The following is a 19,638-nucleotide window of genomic DNA, read 5'->3' as shown; positions in this document are numbered from 1 at the left end:
GAAGGTATCAATAGTACAGTATGTTTACCTGGGTCTTTCAGTGCTTTACTGTGACACAATATTATAATATGTTGTTGTTATAACATGTTGTTTTTATGACCTTTTGTATTTCAGGATAATTTTAGAAGTTTTAAAAGTGTGCAAAAATACTTCAGAGAGTGTTAATAGTTCCTCACATAGTTCTTGCCATTGTTCCTTACATTGCCGTGGTATATTTGTCAAAGCTAAGAAAACAACATCAGTATACTGCAATTAACTAAACCCCAGAAAATATTTGCATTTCACCAGCTTTATTCTTTTGGTCCCAGGATTTCACCCAACACATCCCATTGCAAATCTTTATTTCTCCCCAGTCTCCCCAGTCTGGATAATTTTTCATAACCTTCAGAGTTTTGAACATCACTGGATGGATGTATAGTATGTGTTTGTCTAATGTTTTTCTTATGTTAAGGCCTGGGGTTATGTGTTTTGGAAGATAGAACCCCAATGTAAAGTGTCATTTTCATCACATCCTATCAGAGCTACATTATGTCACAATATTACTAGTGATATTATCTTCATTAATTGGTTGAAACAGTGTTTTCCAGGCTCTTTCCATCCCTGGAAAGTTACTCATTTTTTCTCTTTTTTGTTTTATCTTTAGAAGTGAGTGAGAACGTCTATCCCACTCTCATAATAGTAGAGAAGTGTTAAAATCTACCTTCTGGGAAAGGAATATCTACATTTTTTATGTTTTAAGTGATAAATGCATGTGACAAAATAGTTTGGCAGTATGATCCCCAATTTTTCTCTTCTGTGCTCCTTTGCTTTTCTGTATTTTCAAAAACTTTGTATTAGAAACATATATACACATAAATTTGATTTTAGTGAAAATGGAAACCAATGCATTTGCTTTAAAAGCTTTGCACTATAAGAGACATTTGGGGAGTAAAGTGTGGGTTTATTTCTTTATAAATGGGTTCCTGTCCTGCTCATAAGCATGATGGTCTCTATAGCTTTGATTTTTATTTCAATCGAATTGGGTACTTGAGGGACTTCAAAAAGAACAAATAATTAGGACACAAAAGAACCTGCTTTTCCTGTTCCAGTTCAGTAACTTAACATTCTAATCCGAGTCAAAGGGAAGGTTTGTTAGTGATCATATTTATTATGTGGAATAGTTTAAATTCTTCCATTCAAGCAAGCCTCTTCTTTCTAGGAACTACTTGGGACCCCGTGAACTTTGTCACATATATCCCATAAGTGTGTTCAGAAGAATGCTTGAAGCTGAATAATTGGTAAGCCACAGGGCAGATCATAACTTACAGCTGAGCTGAGGAGGTAAATTGACTTGTCCTAGGTAATGAAAACTGACTGATACTTGGGAAGGAAGTCATGATCCCCTCTTCCCAATGCTCTGCTCTTTTATACCATGCTAAGGATAAATTATACTAACCAAATGTGTCTATGTCCTTGAAGTGTTGATTTAGCACAAGTATGCTATTATGTGAGATAGAAAAATGAAGACAATCATAAAATCATGTATGGATCTTTTACGATTTTGTTGATATCGAGCCTGGAAGAGTTTGTGATTTATAGGGAAGAGAAAGGAATTCAGTGGTTCGTGTTAGTGTGCCCCATTCACATAATGGTGGCCTTGAGTTGAATCCAGTTCTTCAATACCCTAAAGATTACCTGGTTTAAAAAAATGCCCTTATTTTCAGTGTGTAACATGGCACACAGATGAGTTTGCAGAAGACACAGGAATTCATCCTATCTGCACCACTCAAAATCACATGATCATGGACAAGACAAAGATGAGAGCTTTCACACATTTTTCTCATTTACTCTTGGTGAGAACCTGGGGTGGTGGGTGGTGGTGTCTCTACTTTGTAGATGGTGAAACTGGGGGGTAGACAGTATTATCAGACTCCCATACCCATGATCTTTCACTTAATCTCTTTTAGTACTTTTTACTCTAAATCCAACTTACATGAATGAGCCAGCAATCAGAGCAATCTCTTAGCAAAATAAACTTCCATTATGTACTGGGTGGTATCTACACACTATCCCAATGGTGGTTGGAAAGCACAACGGTCAAAGCATAGAATCTGAAGCTATACTGCCTACACTCGTATCATAACTTCATTGATTTTTATAGCTGTAGGAAAATTACATAAGTTCTAATGCCTTTGTTTCTTTATCTGTAAAATAAATGTAAAAGCAGAATCATTACAAGGATTAAAAATTTTTATATGAAGAACATTTTGTACAATTACTGGAATATGCTAGCATGCAGTGAGCACTCAATGCTAGCTATTACTTAGAAATTTGTAATAGTAGGACTGGTGGAGTGGCTCAAGTGATAAAGCACCTGCCTACCAAGTGTGAATAATGAGTTCAAACTATAGTATTGCCAAAAAAAATTTTGTAATACTAAATTTACACAAAATATTTTTTGTGAAACCACACTTCTTTCTGGGATGAATTTAGGACCCACTGAACTCTATCACATATAACCCATAAATGTACTCACTAGAATGTTTGAAGCTGAATAATTACTAAGCCACAGAGCAGATAAAAGACCACAGCTGGAAACTGAAGTTTGTTATATCTGTAGAAAGACTTAGAGGTATATATGTATATATTTACATATGCAAACATATATAACTATATATGTGCACATAGTATGAAAGTCACAAGTCCTGAATGGCCAGTTCATAAATATGCTAAAACAAATGGTGACATTTTTCTTTCTTTATGATAGTTACCATTAATTGTGACTAGTATTTCACACGCACAACCCAATTTAACCCACCAATCAACAATACCGGGATAGCTGTTCTCATCACCAGCTTATTATAAAAAAGAACTGAGAATTATACATGCTAAGATCTTGCCTATGGGTAGGAAAGAACTAGACTATCACAGTCCAAAGACAAAATATTTGTTACATTTCATGAAAATGTCTTGTTCTTCAAGACTACTAATGTTATCAGAGAAGGGAAAGAAACGCTTTCATTTGTACTGCTCATACTGCCCATCAGAGGGCTGACATAGAATATGTGTCAATAAATAAATTCTTAACTTCTATTAGGTATACTTTCTATATCTACACTTCCAGGATTCCTAATGTTCATCACAAACTTATATTGCTCATTTTACTGATTTTTTTTTCTAATATTATATATAGTACTTTGTTGGAAAATATGGCTGTCATATATCTCATATATGATAGAAACTATCTTGGATGTTTATTAAACATTTTTCTGGCACCTGAAGTATAACTATTTTTTCTGAGACTTTCAAAGACTAATCAAGACTTCTAATAATTTCATAATAAAAATATCTAATTAAACAAAATTAGTGGTGGCAGTAGCCTCTCAAATGGCATCAAAATGTAGAATCACCTGACTATCACCACTCTGTTCCCCCTTTTACTCTTCCTAACTTCAACTGAACACTTCTGGTGAAAAGTAAGCCTTTGGTCCCTAATTGGTTGGGTAACTAACCTTTTAGTAGATATGGGCATAATTCTGGTCTATAATTCTGGTCCACAATAGAAAGCTACCAACTGGACTTGGGGACTTTGAGACTGTCCCAAGATTAGGAATGACCTTAGTCTCCTAGTCTGTCTTTGTTTCTTTGTTTGCTTCTACATATTTTTTTTGGAGACAGGGTCTTTCTGTGTAGCCCAGCCTGGCCTTGAACTCACTATGTAGTCCATGCTGTCCTCAAACTCATGATTACCCTGCCTTAGGCTCCTGAGTTCTGGGATTACAGATGTACATCACCAGGCCCACCTTTAGTCTGTCTTTGGTCAATGGAATGATATGCCGCAATCACTTTTAAGTCAGAACATTTTTAAGTAAGCAATAATTTTGCTAATAGGACAAGGATTGTGCTAATTGTGCTACATAAACTGTCTATCTCTTTCTTTTTTTGTTTTCGGTGATACTGGGATTTTAACTCAAGGCCTCATGCTTGCTAGACAGGTGCTCTACCACTTGAGCCATGCCCCCAGCCCTTTTTACTTTTTAGTTATTTTTGGAATAGGGTCTTGCATTTTTCCCAGGTAGCCTGTACTGTGATCCTCCTATTTATACTTCCCACCATATCTGGGATGACAAGCATGTACCACCATGCTTAGCTTTTGGTTGAGCTGAGGATCTCACTTACTTTTTGTTTGGGTTGACTTTGAACCTCCATTCTCCTGATCTCCACATACAGAGTAGCTAGAATTGCAGACATGCATCACCACACCCAGCCAAATTGTCTTTTTGTTTGGGTTGACTTTGAACCTCCATTCTCCTGATCTCCACATACAGAGTAGCTAGAATTGCAGACATGCATCACCACACCCAGCCAAATTGTCTTTTATCTATAAGCAACTTGGCAACCTAAGGTTTTTATTGCCAATTTAGGAAGAGAAAACAAATATTCAAAGAAATTAAATTAAAGGCAACGTATATGTAGGGGTAGTTAACATTTGAGTCCAGGTTTCTGATTATGAAGTATATGGTCTTAAGAAGTTTTAGGCTTTGTCCATGTATTACAATAAATTTCTGGAATGACCTGGGGAAAAACCACGAATGAGGCCTCCCCTGAATTTTGAGGAGATTTTTAGATGGAGACTAGAAGAATCTTTTCTAACCACTTTCTAAATTATGACTTCTGACTAATGGCACTATATATTAAATTAGATTTTACAGTAAAATCATTAAATCAATTTTGAACTAAAGAAGGAATAGACATTCTGGTTAGTATGTGTATAGAGTTTAGAAATCAATAATTATAATATGTAAACCACGATAAATTTAGAAACTCTTTTAGTTGAATGAGAAAAATATTTTTATTAAATGTATAACTTCCATTTTGGGGAAAATACCTGATTATTCTTTACCCCAAAGTAACTTCTTAATGGGTAAGAGATATTCTCATTTAAAAAATAGCATTAGTAAAAAAAAGTTTTTTTAATTTCTAGAAATGAGAAATTGTCATTTGTGACATGATGCAATACTGACATTATGAAAAACGATTATTTGATTAGAAAACACTTTGGAATTTTGTTAAAACAAATATGTATCAAGGAGGTATTGAAAGTGGTGACTGGGAGACGGACACAGACTACATGAGCTCCATGAATCAGGGACCTTGCTGAGATGCTGGAGACATGCATGGCTGAGGTAAAGCACCAGGGAGAGCTTAACTTCAGCACCCTGAACCCCTAGCCCATGGAAAGCTTCTCCATGCCACAATACACTGAAAGAACAAGCTGGCCCATATGCCGCTGCCATCTGCCGGACCTCCACCCTGGAGGCCCACCAGGCTGCTGCCTTGCCAGGCTGCCATCCTGCAGACCACTGCCTGCACAATGGCCAGTGGGCTGGCCATTGCCCACCACAGGAGGGCTCAAACACCACCAGACACCAGCTCCAAACCTGCCTATGAGATGCAGACAAACAGGACTGGATGCTAAATGAGTAATATCAGAACTACTAAGACTGAAATTCTACTGTTACTGAACCAGGAAAACACAAAAACAAATAAATGAAATCATAGCAGCCTTAAATAAATACCAAAATGAAACAGAGAACACCATAAATGGAGAGATAAATGAATTAAGGATGAAAATTGACAATATTAAAGAGGCAGTGACTCATAATATGGAAAACTTCAGAAAAAAGAATGAAAAAGAAGTACAAAACAAAATGGAAGGCCACTCCAGCAGACTAGAATGAACAGAAGACAGAATCTCAGAACTCGAAGATGAAGTGGTAATTAAAGGAAAAATAAAGAACTAGTAGTCAGACAACTCAAGACTTCTCAAAGGTATATGCAAGAACTCACCGACTCCATCAAAAGACCAAACCTGAGAATCATGGGCATTGAAGAAGGAGAAGAGGTGCAAGCAAAAGGAATTTGTAATATATTCAACAAAATAATAACAGAAAATTTTCCAAATCTAGAGAAGACTATGCCCATCCAGGTAGAAGCCTCTGGGACACCAAACAGACTTGACCAAAATAAAACTAGTTCACAACATATTATCATTAAAACAACAAGCACAGAAAGTAGAGAAAGAATATTGAAGGCTGTAAGAGAAAAAAAAAACAAATAACATACAAAGGTAAATCCATCACAATCACAGCAGATTTCTCAACAGAAACATTAAAAGCAAGAAGAGCTTTTAATCAGAGTGAGATAGTCCAGGCACTGAATAAAAATAACTTCAACCCTAGGATACTCTACCCAGCAAAACTATCATTCAAAATAGATGGAGCAATAAAAATCTTCCATGATAAGCAGAAACTAAAACAATATGTGGCCACCAAGCCACCACTATAAAAGATTCTTCAAGGAATTCTGCACATAGAAAGTGAAAGCAAACAAAACCATGAAAGGGCAGGCAATACCAAACCAAGGAGAAGAAAAGGCAAGAAAGTACAGAGTAACATTGATTCAGCTACACACAATCAAACTCTTAATCAACAAAGACAGCTACATGACAGGGATCACCACATACTTATCAATACTAACACTGAATGTTAATGCACTAAATTCCCCCATCAAAAGACACTTATTGGTAAACTGGATTAAAAAGGAAGATCCAACAATCTGCTGCCTACAGAAGACCCACTTAATTGTCAGAAATAAGCACTGGCTGGGGGTGAAAGACTGGAAGAAGATCTACCAAGCCAATGGCCCCCGAAAACAGGCAGGAGTAGCAATACTAGTATCAACTCAAAATGGCTCAAGGACCTTAATAGCAAACCAAAACTCTGAAGTTGGTACAGAAAAGAGCAGGAAACACTGTGGAATTAATAGGTACAGGCAAGGACTTCCTCAATAGAACCCTAGCAGCTCAGCAACTAAGAGAAAGAATGGACAAAAGAGACTTCATAAAATTTAAAAGCTTCTGCACAACAAAATAAGTGGTCTCTAGACTGAAGAGACCACACACAGAGTGGGAGAAAATATTTGCCAGCTATACATCAGACAAGGGACTGATAACCAGAATACACAGGGAACTTAAGAAACTAAACTCTCCCAAAATCAATGAACCAATTAAGAAATGGACAACTGAACAGAATTTTCTCAAAAGAAGAAATTCAGATGGCCAAAAAACACATGAAAAAGTGCTCACCATCTCCAGCCATGAAGGAAATGCAAATCAAAAGCACATTAAGATTCCACCTCAACCCTGTTAGAATAGCCATCATCCAAATCACCAACAACAACATGTGTTGGCAAGGATGCAGGGAAATAGGAACCTTCTTACACTTCTGGTGGGAATGCAAGCTGGTGCAACCACTCTGGAAAAAAATTTGGAGGCTTCTTAAAAGTGTAAAAATATATCTGTCATATGATCCAGTAATCCCACTTCTGGGGATATACCCAAAGGAATGCAACACAGGCTACTCCAAAGGCACCTGCACACCCATGTTTATTCCAGCACTATTCACAATAACCAAGTTATGGAAACAACCAAGATGCCCCACTACTGATGAATGGATCAAGAAAATGTGGTACTTGTACACAATGGAATTTTACTCAGCAATGAAGAAGAATGAAATTCTATCATTTGCAAGTACATGGATGGAACTAGAGAACATCATTCTGAGCGATGTCAGCCAGGCTCAGAAGACCAAAAATCATATGTTCTCCCTCATATGTGGACTTTAGATCTAGGGCAAAAGCAGCAATGTTGTTGGACTTGGGTCACATGACAAGGGGAAAGCACATACGGGAGGTATGGGGATAGGTAGAAAACCCAAAACATGAAAGCATTTGATGTCCCCACTCCAGAGAAATCAATACAGAAACCTTAAAGAGACACAGGTCAACATGAGAAAGGGATCAGGAACCAATGTAAAGATCAGTTAGAGTTGAATCAACTTGGGATGTAACACATTTGTACATGGAAGCAATGCTAGGAATCTCTATGTATAGCTTCCCTTAACTCAACTAGCAACGCTTTGTCCTTCTTATTATGCTTATGTGTTCTCTTCAACAAAATTAGAGATAAGGGCAGAACAGATTCTGCCTGGAAGTGAAGGGGAGCGAGGGGGGAGGGTGCCAGGTGGGAGAAATGAACCAAACAATGTATGCGCATGTGAATAAATGAATAAAAAAATGTATCAAGGAATAAAAAAGTCAGAAAAAATTAAGGGAAAATCTGCAGCCAGTTTGAAAGATTAGAGATTAATTTTATTATTTTATAAATTAATGAAGCAGAGAAACAATCTAATGAAAATGAACCAAAATAGTACAAACACACATAGTAATAAAATATGTCCAACAAACATGACAAATACTCAGCATCTCAATCATAAATAAAGAAGCTAAAATCAAAAGGAGATATATTTTGACAATCAGATTGACAAAATCAATCTTTTTGTTGGCAAAAGTCTGAGAAAAGTGAGAATTTACACTATAGGTAGTAGCCTTTTGAAGAACGATTTCTCAGTCTCAGTGAAAATATATAGCAATACTGTTCCTACATATTTTCCCAAAGGACATACATATTTTAAATCAATGTATAAGTTTCAGACTTTGTCAGATATGCTTATATATTTATATTAGTGTTTCAAATAAAATTTCTTTTGAACTAAAATCTCCCTTCTTAAAAAAAAACTTCACATATTTAAAAGTTTGGAGGCTCATTTAATAAATAATACTAACTTTCAAAATGATAAAAATTACTGGAATTAAATTCTTGGTGTTTGTGAATGGAATAGATGTGATAAAAGAGAGCAGAGGTCAGATTCATGAGGTATAACCTTTCAAAACACCAAATTTTATTCATAAATGTAGCTATGAATGTTTTATTCATAAATTTAGTTCTTTTTCAAATGCAAGGAACACTTTTGTAGCAAAATTGTGTCTTCAATATGCCTGGACATATCCTTCTTTCCACAATCCTCTGCCTCCCACAGTCACTGGCCTGTGTCTATGCCATCCACTTACCCACTCTCACAAGGTTACTTACTTCCTCTAGTCTCCATCGGTCAAAAAGTTTATTGTATTTTCCAGGGTGGCCTACAAATCTGGAACAAAACATTTTAATTCATTAGCAGTCATGTGAGAGGAACACCTACCAACACCCTACAACAAGTACATGTGTGGGTAGACATAAATGTTCACTGGTGCATCTAGTTCTCAAACAGTTGACTTTTGTTATGCTTAGTCAACTCAAAGTGCCTGACTTAAAAAAGAGAAAGTACCAGTGGGTTGAGGAAGTACAGACAAACAACCTGATAACATTTAATACTTTCAGATGTAGGGTCGTATTTTCTTACGGAAGAAGTTCATCGACATTAACATAAAGTGATGAACGGTTTTATTAAAAGTGTTTTCTAGCTTCCCTATGTTTCCATGGTGCTGTGTGGAGTATAAACCATATAACCAACCAGACCCATTAATTTAATTTTTCTTTTTTTTTTTGCATTTTGTAGAGTAGGTAAAGAAAAATCCATTTAAATGGATTGAAGCTTCCACATTAGGAATTGTAATCCAGGGTTACACAAAAGTCCTTTTCTTCTTTAACAAAATAATTGCTGCAACATAGACAGTCATAGCTCAATTCAAATATGGCATATAGATTCTATTTTTTTTGAATACCAACTTTAATTGGTAGTGGCTGCCAGAAGTCTCTGAGTGAGAATCCTTGGGAAAGCTCGTTATCACAATCTTCCTAGGCCAGGGCCAAGAATTTGCCACCTTTGTTAACTAATTGACAGTGGAACCCTTGGCTGTGTTTTTTATTCTGCAAAGATGTGTATAAGGTTGACTTACCTTCCCAAAAAGAAAGCAATATAGAAGATAGAACTGTTTAAGTTGACAAATTGGAAAAGGAACATTTTCAGGGCAAAGCTGTTTTCCCACTCAGATTCTGTTCGAGGATATTCTGAAAGGAACACAAGTGTATTCACATCCATTAGGGGAATGACAACAAATCTGGACATGAAATTGGAAGTCCTATGCTCTATTTTAGTTTTAGCCATCTACTAGTTTTATGAGATACTTAGAAGCTTTGAGTTCTAGTGTCTGTGACTATAAAATGAAAATGATAGTATTTGCTGTACAGAGTTCATGAGGGGATTTAGTAAGATAATTTCCAGACTTTTCCCACAGATGCAGCAGCACGATTCTTGTTACTAATATATAAAGATGTTCTAGAATTTCTTTTAGAGAGAATTTAGACAGTTCTTGTCTTTTAGAGGTAACTATAAAGATATGATCAGCCCTTCACTCAAACTATGCTTGATATAGACTATACCACTCCAGAGTACTTTGTTGAGAAAGAGAAAAGATTACTGTATTAGTCATATGACCTGACTTCTTATCTCAGCCTTATCCCTTACTTGCAAGTAATGTCAAGTGAAGCTTTTTACATTTTTTATGTTTAGTTTTCTCATTTGTGAATTGAGTAGTTTAAATGATTTTAAGAACCTTATGAACTCTTATATCTTGTAGTTCCATGACTATTAAAAGAAAAAATATAAGATAGATTGGATAAAGATGGCAGTGAACACCAGAGCCTGGGCTCCTATCTAATATCCAAATAAGTGATAAAAATATACATGTATGTCTAATACAACTGTTAATGTAATTAAAGAATTCAAGAAAGACAGAATACAAGACCTAACTTAAAGAAAATTCAGATCAATTATGTACATGAGCCAAAACACATGGAAGGAAAGGGTTCTAGGGAACTGCCCAAGTCCATAGTGGTGGATGCTGGAGGTAGAAGGGGCCTCCAATTGAGTAACTGGTTGCAATACATGTGCAAGAACCACCAGGAAGAACTATTCTCCAAAGGTTCTGACATGTTCTGTTTTTGTTGTTGCTTCCTTCTAGTTTGTAAATTTAGTTCTTTCAGTTTGACAGAAAATTGATCTAGAAAAGAAAATGTGGATTTAAAAAACATTCCTCATGTTTTAGATAGTTTTAGTTCTCCATTTCCACTTTGGTTGCATCATGACCCAAACTGTGTCCTGTGTGATTTCTGCTTTGAGGCAAAAAGCTGCAATTTTGTGGTCAAATTTTGTAGATTAGTGTGTGTCAAGAAATGAAGTGTTTGAAAAGAATATAAGGATATTTGTTTTTCTGTTGAATTTATAGATTGTATATATTTTCAAAGTAGTTTGCTAACTGTGATAGTTGATTTCCCCATATCTTTACACACACACACACACACACACACACACACACACACACACATATACATATATAGTGGTGCTGGAGAGTAAACTCAAGGCCTTGCACATGCTAAGCAAGTAAACACTGAGCTACACCTCCAGCTCTTAGTTTTCTTGAGACAGAATCTCCGTATGTAGCCCAGACTAGCCTGGGAGTTGTGATCCTCCTGCCTCTGCCAACCAAGTGCTGAGATTACAGGGTATGCCAGCATGCCCACATTTTACTTATGCTTTGACTGTGGACTTGTCAAGTTATTTTTGTTTTTCTATTAGTTTTTGCTTCCTATATTTTGTTCAATATGGCATATAATTTTCTAGTTCTCAAATGTATTTTAAATTCTAGTTTGCTTAATATTAAAATAGTCATATCTGATGCTACTGTTACTACATTCTTCAAATATTTGCTCTTGCTCCTCAATTGTCAGTCACTCACATTTTTGAATTTTGAATTTGTTTCTTTTCATCAATATATCACTATGTTTTCTTTTTCTTCTCTTTTTTCTTTTATTCATATGTGCATACAATGTTTGGGTCATTTCTCTCCCCTTCCTCCACCCCCTCCCTTACCTAACCTAACCCCTCCCTCTCCCCTCTACCTCCTTACTACCACTACGTTTTATTTTTCAAAGGTCAAACAAAGTTTTGACATCAGAGGTCAAAAATCCCTCACAGTATTATAATCTTAAAACAGAGTACCTTCTTACTATATGTATTAATTGTAAGGAATAAAGAAACTAATAGTAAGAAACAAGGCCCTAGTTTATGACTGAGTGATGATGTCAGATCCTAGCTTATCATCGAGCACTATCTTCACTAGGGAAAAAACATTTCTTGCTGTTCTGTTTCTTCCTATAAATCATAATTCCACCAAGTAATTCTCCTTACATTTGTCTTTATCCTGGGAAGAAAGGACTTTAAAAGCTACTAAATAGATAAAGAAGAGTTTTGAGACTAATCTAGTCCAAGTGTTTCATTACATAGCAGAACAAAGTTCACCTCGGAGAATTTAAAGAACAATGAAACAGATCATTGCCACTTATTGAACACTTGTCTTATGTCAGGTAGCCAATCTTTAACAATGATGGAATAGGAGCTGTTATCATTCTCACTTTAACAATACAAAAACTGGGACACAAAAAATAAGAAAAGAAGGAGGAGCAGAGGGGATCACTTCTCCAACAGTTATGTAATAAGATATTTGTCCCCCAAAATGAACACAAGATACATTCCAATATTTCTGGTTTGCTGATGAGGACAACGAGTAGAGAAACTCCTTAAAGACTTTCTGTTTGTAGCATTCATATCTTTATATCTACTCCTTTCTGAATTCCCAAAACAAATCACTAAATGTTGAAAAAGGCACTACCGTACAAGGACAAAAAGAATGAGAGTAGAACAAAGGTCAAAACAGTTGATGTGGGAGATCTATGTCCTCAAAACTAGAAAAGGTATAGACAATACTAACTAAATAGATCAGCAAAGTCTGCAAAGATTGAGGATAGAGGTAATGGTAGAAGTATGGAGAACCCTAACAGGAAAGCTGATATCTATTTATAAAATTATAGAAAATTCAAGAATTGGAGGCAAAAGTACCTAGGAACAAATGAATAAATGAAGATATGATTTGGGAGAGTCTCAGAGGGGATTATATGCACATCTATATTCTAAGTTAAACCTATGGTATTTTCCTCATTCAGCAGTCAGCATGGTAAGAACTAAGTAGAGGGTAGCAACATGTCTCTGAAGGGATATTGACCAATCCAGGAGACAATAGCTATGATTCCAGCACTTGGAATTTTCCACAAAATGGATAAGATACTGTCCACTCTATAGGGCTGGTGACTAGTAGATAACTCCCATACAGAGGTTCCCTAGGTGCTTTTCAATGCTTCACTATAAAAAGTGAGTAGAAGTCACAGTTTACCTGGCATTTAAAAAAAGGCTATAACAAGAAAGACAAAGTTTGAAACAAAGTGAAAAAAGGAACACACAGACAGAAATTATGCACAAGCAAAAAACAATAAAAAAGATAACCATTTTTAAAGAGACCTTAAATATGCTCAAATAGGAAGTACAAGTTAACAGCTATCATGTTTGTTTTCCTGTACTAACTGCTTTAGATACTCTTAAAAATGCTTTGCATACATGAACTCACAATAACACTATGTGGCATTCATGGAAAACTTTACCCCACTGATAGAAAATGAACTTGAGGCACCAAGAGGGAAAAAAAAAAAAAATCACTGCTGCTGTGTAACTGCTTAGAATAAGTTATGAAGCCAAATTTCAACCCATGCTTTCTTACTCCATTATCTTCCCTACTTCAGATATTGCATCTGTGAAACAAGATCTGGGTGACATAGAAATGGAATACTCAGAGAACAGGACATAGTTCTGGAAAATGAGCTGATTTAAAGCACTCATGAGAAGACTTGTAAGATACAGTTGACACTATGTTGAATAAACTCTTAAGAAATACACAGAAAATGGGAAAAGAAAAAAATAGCATTATAGAATATGGACAGAAACACAAATTTCAAGAAAAAAAGAAGGAAAATTATTTTTTTAAAAAAAGTGAAAAACCCTAAAGTTAAGCTTTTGATTTCTAGATTATGGTGGTTTGGAGATGTGCCCACTAAGATTTCCCTCCAGTAAGAACTTGCTGTTCAGGCCAATAGGAAAAGGGGAACAGGTACTAGAGAAAAGGTTAGATCAAAAAGAATTAACCTAGAAGGTAACACCCACGCACAGGAAATCAATGTGAGTCAATGCCCTGTATAGCTATCCTTATCTCAACCAGCAAAAACCCTTGTTCCTTCCTATTATTGCTTATACTCTCTCTACAACAAAATTAGAAATAAGGGCAAAATAGTTTCTGCTGGGTATTGAGGGGGGGGAGAAGGAGGGGGCGGAGTGGGTGGTAAGGGAGGGGGTGGGGGCAGGGGGGAGAAATGAACCAAGCCTTGTATGCACATATGAATAATAAAAGAAAAATAAAAAAATAAAAATAAAAAAAAAAAAGAACTTGCTGTTCAATTGCAAAGAGTGCAGTCAGCTGTCAGACTCTGGCCGTGTTCACCATCACACCATGCTTCAGATTTCAGGCCAAGACCTCACTCTTTCCAGCTAGCCACCACACAATGACTCAGCATGAGAAAGGGACTAGGATTTAGCCAATTATACCCAATGTTGGATTCTGTAAATCTTTGAAATCTTTGTCCTCACTCCTCTCACTTGGTTGGTAAAGACTATCATCTCTGCGATGCTGTCTGAGCCTCTCCCTGCCCATTCAGCTTCTTTCTACTTACATCTTTCTTAGAAATTATCCCCAATACAGCTCTTGCAATGTTTAGTTCCATGTCATTTGTGGATACAATAATACATGTATTCATGGAACACATTAACCATCCTGCATACCAAACTATAAAAGCCTCTAACCAGAGAACATCCCTATGAAATCTCAAAGTGAGAAAAGATCCAAAACTATTACAGAGCAGTGAATGAAAAATCACAACAAATTGCATGCAGACAGAGGATCAAGCTGGCAGCACAGTTCTCACTAACGATACAGGATTCCAGAAAGTTGTAAACAAATTCCTTGAAAAATCAAAGGTAAAGTTAGTTCCAATTTAGAATTCTGTACTCAGGAAATCCAAAATTCAAGTTCAAGGATAGAATAAAGATGTTTTTCAAACATATGAAGTTACAAAAAATTTACTTGCACATAGCAAAATAAGGACTTCATCTAAGGAAGAAGAATCAGGATTCAGGGAATACCAGTCAACTGAGGTAGAAAGATGAAAGAAATTGCCAGGGTGCTTGTCAAAGTGAGTCCAGATGCAGGTGGCCTTAGCCTAGAGCATAATTCATCTGCTCCAGCAGATAGGGGCTTGGGAGAGTAATTCTAGCAAGGATATCAAGTGCACAGTATACTCGTTGTGTTTGAACAGTCACAGGAAATTTAGCATCATAACAAAAACTTTACTGAACAAAAATAAGCCATTTTCATGAAAATATAAAAGTGAAACTAAAACATAATTATAGCACATACTATGTCTTAGATATGAAAACAATTATATAGATACAATGATATGAACATTAATTACTAATTTGGCCAAATATATACCCTTTTTAAGTGTTTTGGAACGGAGAAGAAAATCAAGTCATGTTTTTCAGGTGATGAATGGGGAGGTATGCAACCACAGGGCATTGCAAGGAAGATTAAGATTTGTCTTTATAATTGTTACTTTTATAAATTGAAGGAAATAAACAGCTATGCAAAGATAAAAATCCAATAAGCTAATGGAAGTGTTCTTTAGAAATAGGTTGGGGAGTAAAAGAAGAAACTGTTAAAAAAAAAGTGGTTCAGAATCACAGAAAATATGTGAATGGGTACATTGTTAACAATCTCTTAGTGCTGTTTTGTATTTTAAAACATGTGTGTGTGGTATAATACTTAGGTTAAAAAATAAGCATTGGGAAAAAAAAACATAAAGAACTGAAAAATTGGAGAAAAAAGCATGCCCGAATAGAAAGAATGAGGTTTGCTAATTTCTAGTTAGGATGTTTTGTAGCTACATGCATTGCCTCTCTATTGTTATTTGATGTAGATCAATTTCTTCTCATACCTCTCTCATTTTTATAAACAGCTATATAACTGAATATGCTAAAAAAGCTAAAATACATAAAGCAACTACAGATATGTGCCCATATGTTAGGGAAAAAGGGACTTACCTAAATTAGTGAGCAGGTAAGCAATTTTTTCATAAGCCTGTAATATAGAGAATAAGTGTTATTCTTTTCTTTTAGGAAATAGTGAGTATCTACATTCTTCATAGAAACATCTAATATATATACATATATATGTATAAATGTGTACATATGTTGTTTTCAAGGCCTTGTACTTCCTAGGCAAGTGCTCTACTACTTTTATATGTGAAATTAAGTAGAAATAGTTATCGAAACTTAGTATGCAAGTATATATGCATACACAAAATGGGTGAAATACAAATGCACATGGTAATATGTATTACAGATATGTATATGCACCACCTGTTATCTGCAATAATTCTTTTCTGGTAGATATTTTTATTTCTCTCTGTATTTTTTGGTGGCACTGGGGAGTGAATTCAGGGCCTTGCACTATAATCTGATTTCTAAACAAGACAAAGATAAAAGAAAATGTCATTCAGTTAATGGCTGAGCTGGGATTTGATTTTCAAATTGTAGGGTCTTTTTATTTATTTATTTTTTTACCATACTGGAAGGTGAAGTAGAAGTTTGAATTGTATACTATTGATAATCTTCTAAACTATGACAAAAATGTATGAAAATTTACATTTCAAAAAAAGTTATTTGGGTGGGTTTTTTTTAATATTACATATTTTCTTTTTCTTTTTTTAATATCATATTATTGTTATACTGAGGGTACATTGTGACATTTATAAAAGTTCTTATAATATATCATCATTCTCCTTTATCCCTCTTTCCCTCATTCCTGGAATAGTTTTAACAGGTCTCACTTTTCCATTTAAATACATGAGTACATAATATTTCTACCATATTCATCCTTCTTCTCCCCTCTACCACTGGTACCTGTTTTGCCTTCCTATTCTCCCCTTCTGAAAATATGTTCCATGTGATTCATTGTGACATTTTCATTTATACGTGTAATATAACCAGAATTGGTTCATCCCTTCTATTTTTGTTTTTTCTACCTTAGTTCTTTTCTTATGATGATTTCAACAGGTTTAAAAATTCTATATTCATTTTTGTATAGAAAGCACATCAAACATATTCACCTTCTTAACTTCGTTCTTTTATTGAGTGGCTATTTAAAACAGTATTGTAAGTTGATCTGTTGAATCTGTACATCGTGAGTACAGTAGACTTTTCTGGTGACATTGTTCCAGCTTTGGTCAACTTCTCTCTTCCCTTACATACTCTGACTACCATTGATACAGCAAAGGTATATAAGCAAAGGGCATGATTTACCAATACTCTAAATAAGTATAGTTGGTAAAATATATCTGTTATAGGTGCAAGGGTGTAATATGCTGTGGTGTGAGTATATACATTAGCCTATGACTCCATACCCACATAATTCAATAAATTGCTGTTTAAATTAATAATTATAGTAATCCTCTGCAAGAGAAGGCAGATTTAAGATATGTATCTGCATACCTTAAGAGATACTCACATTCTCTGACAGTTATTTCATAGAACTTACTGTTGTGATTACTCATCTTATCTATGATGCAAATCTACCTCTTTCTAAGACCTAAAGCATTTTGAGATAGATACATTACCCTGAGCACAATAGTCTTATGCTTCCCTAATACAGTTTTCTTTAATTTTAGCTGTGTGCGCAAACTTATTATTTTGCAATTGTAGGACAAGATTGAATTCATTAACACCAAAGCTATTTTGCTATAACACAATCTTTTCCACACCCTGTTGATCAAGTAAGATGACCAGACAGGTTCTCCAAGGAGTACAACAGAATGGACTTTATCAACATACAGATAGTACTTGAGCAGCTACTGTGCTTCCAGTACTGAGCTGAGTGTACCTCTGATAACAGAAAATTAATTCTGTTTAAATAGCTGCCATTTAGAATATTTCATTAGTGCCAAACAGTTCTTTTCATATATTGGAATTTCTTACCACAATTTTGTCAAGCAGGTATGATGACCTTGGTTTTATAAAACAGGAAAATAAGGCTTAGAATTTCAGGCACCTGGCCCGATATAACTCTACTAAGTAAGAAACAAAGTTAGGGTTTGCTATCATGGCTGTCTTTTGGTATGTATGCTATGCCTTGTCATATTTTGAGACTTCTGTGTTAATAGTTAGCTCATGGAGCCTGTCTACAAGCCTGGGATGGAAATGTCTAAAGCCAGATACTCAAAGAGATTACAACAACTTTTGGGAGACTATTATAGATCACAAAAGATGGTGGGTGTATTGCTACTAAAAAATTTCTGGGGTAGTTGAGAACCAGCATCATCCAAGAACCAAATGCTCTGGCTCATTAGTACCATAATGATGGTACCAGTCCCTGCTCAGTGCCTTTTCAACACAAAACCTACAAAGTACAGAAAGAAACTATGATTTAAGTATATCCAGCTGCATTATACATGACAGCAATGATGCTGGGAGAACAGGTTGAGTGTGCATATATTTGAGTAGGTGAAGCAGAATGGATATCTATTTAAGGAAGGAGAGGATGAGCGTGTTCTGGGACAACTATACTGCTCCCTAAATAATATACTCACATACGGTTCCATTTTGGTGAACCTGTACTTCTAAAAATAACACAGTACTACATTTAGTAAGCAGAATTCTGTTATTCATATATATCAATTAGATTAAAAATATTCATCAAGAATTTCCAATGGGTTAGGTAGTATTAGAGAAACCAAACAATAGTGAATCAAGCAGATACAGTTTCTACTTTTATGGAACTTTTCACCAGGCAGAGACAAATAACAAAGACATATATAATTAGTCAGGATGAAAAAGGTGTGGTTAGAGTAGTGTTAGGTGCAGAACACTACACTGTAGAGTGTAAGGAAAGCCTATTTGAGAGGATGGCGTTTGGGCAGAGACAGGAATTGAGGGAGAGAAGCAAGCAGAAACCTGAGCTAAACACCTTTGAGACACAGAACCCATAGTGCAGATGCCCTGGAACAAGAGTGGACTTGATGTGTTCATAACTGGCACAGCATTAGAGAGATAGGAGTGGTGGCCATAACAGAGCTAAGTGTGAGTCAGGGAGAGCTCATAGGAAAACATTGTATCAGGGCATGGCTGGCCACAGTAAAGGTTTTAGAATTCATTCTGAGCTTAGAAGTCATCAGCTTCCCCTAGTACCTTGTTGGGATGTTATGCCAAAATCCATTGGAGGAAAAAGAGCAACAAGAGTAAAGAAAAGGCATGGTTGGTGTGCAAGACATATCAGGGAGTTCCACACTTGTTTTAATGCATTTCATTTCTGCATCAGAGCCCCACAGTCCAGCTTTAACTATAAAAATGAACTCAAAAAGGACTTTTGCAGAGTTGAAGACACTGCTCTTACCCTTCTGAATTTCTAGAAACTATGGACATAGACATGAACAAACTGAGCAAATTCATTTTTTTATAAAGCCAACCCACTTATTAAATGAGTCATTTGACATTACCTTCTTTCCTGGTTAAGAGGTATGGTACAACCCTTTGATCCACCCTATTCCATAATAACCTATTTGCATTATAATTGGAAACCAATGGCAAGCAAGAGTTAAGGAAACATAAATGTATTTTGAGGCCTTTAAAGATCAGGACCATTAAAGAAGCAAAGGAATATAAATTCTTGACTCTAGAGCAGGAAATAGATGATGGGGAAGACCTTAGAATCAGCATGGAGTATTTACTTTTGCCAAAATTATGTAGGAATTTTCTCTTTCTTTGGTTG

General features: G+C 35.7%; 1 protein-coding gene across 2 annotated transcripts in view; it reads right to left on the bottom strand.

Moving 5' to 3' along the window:
* The window catches only part of Ano3 (anoctamin 3), a 286,849-nt gene that overhangs the window by 26,301 nt on the left and 240,910 nt on the right, over window positions 1–19,638 (bottom strand). For both annotated transcript variants that reach the window (XM_074043012.1, XM_074043020.1), the window contains 3 exons: window positions 15,918–15,954; window positions 9,778–9,889; window positions 8,972–9,029 (listed from right to left, as the gene is read on the bottom strand). In XM_074043012.1, the coding sequence (XP_073899113.1) occupies window positions 8,972–9,029; window positions 9,778–9,889; window positions 15,918–15,954 (207 nt within the window). The remainder of the gene's footprint in view (window positions 1–8,971; window positions 9,030–9,777; window positions 9,890–15,917; window positions 15,955–19,638) is intronic.

The sequence above is a fragment of the Castor canadensis genome, chromosome 1 (assembly GCF_047511655.1).
Source record: "Castor canadensis chromosome 1, mCasCan1.hap1v2, whole genome shotgun sequence".
NCBI classification, from domain to species: domain Eukaryota; kingdom Metazoa; phylum Chordata; class Mammalia; order Rodentia; family Castoridae; genus Castor; species Castor canadensis.
This window is presented reverse-complemented; position numbering and strand designations above follow the sequence as displayed.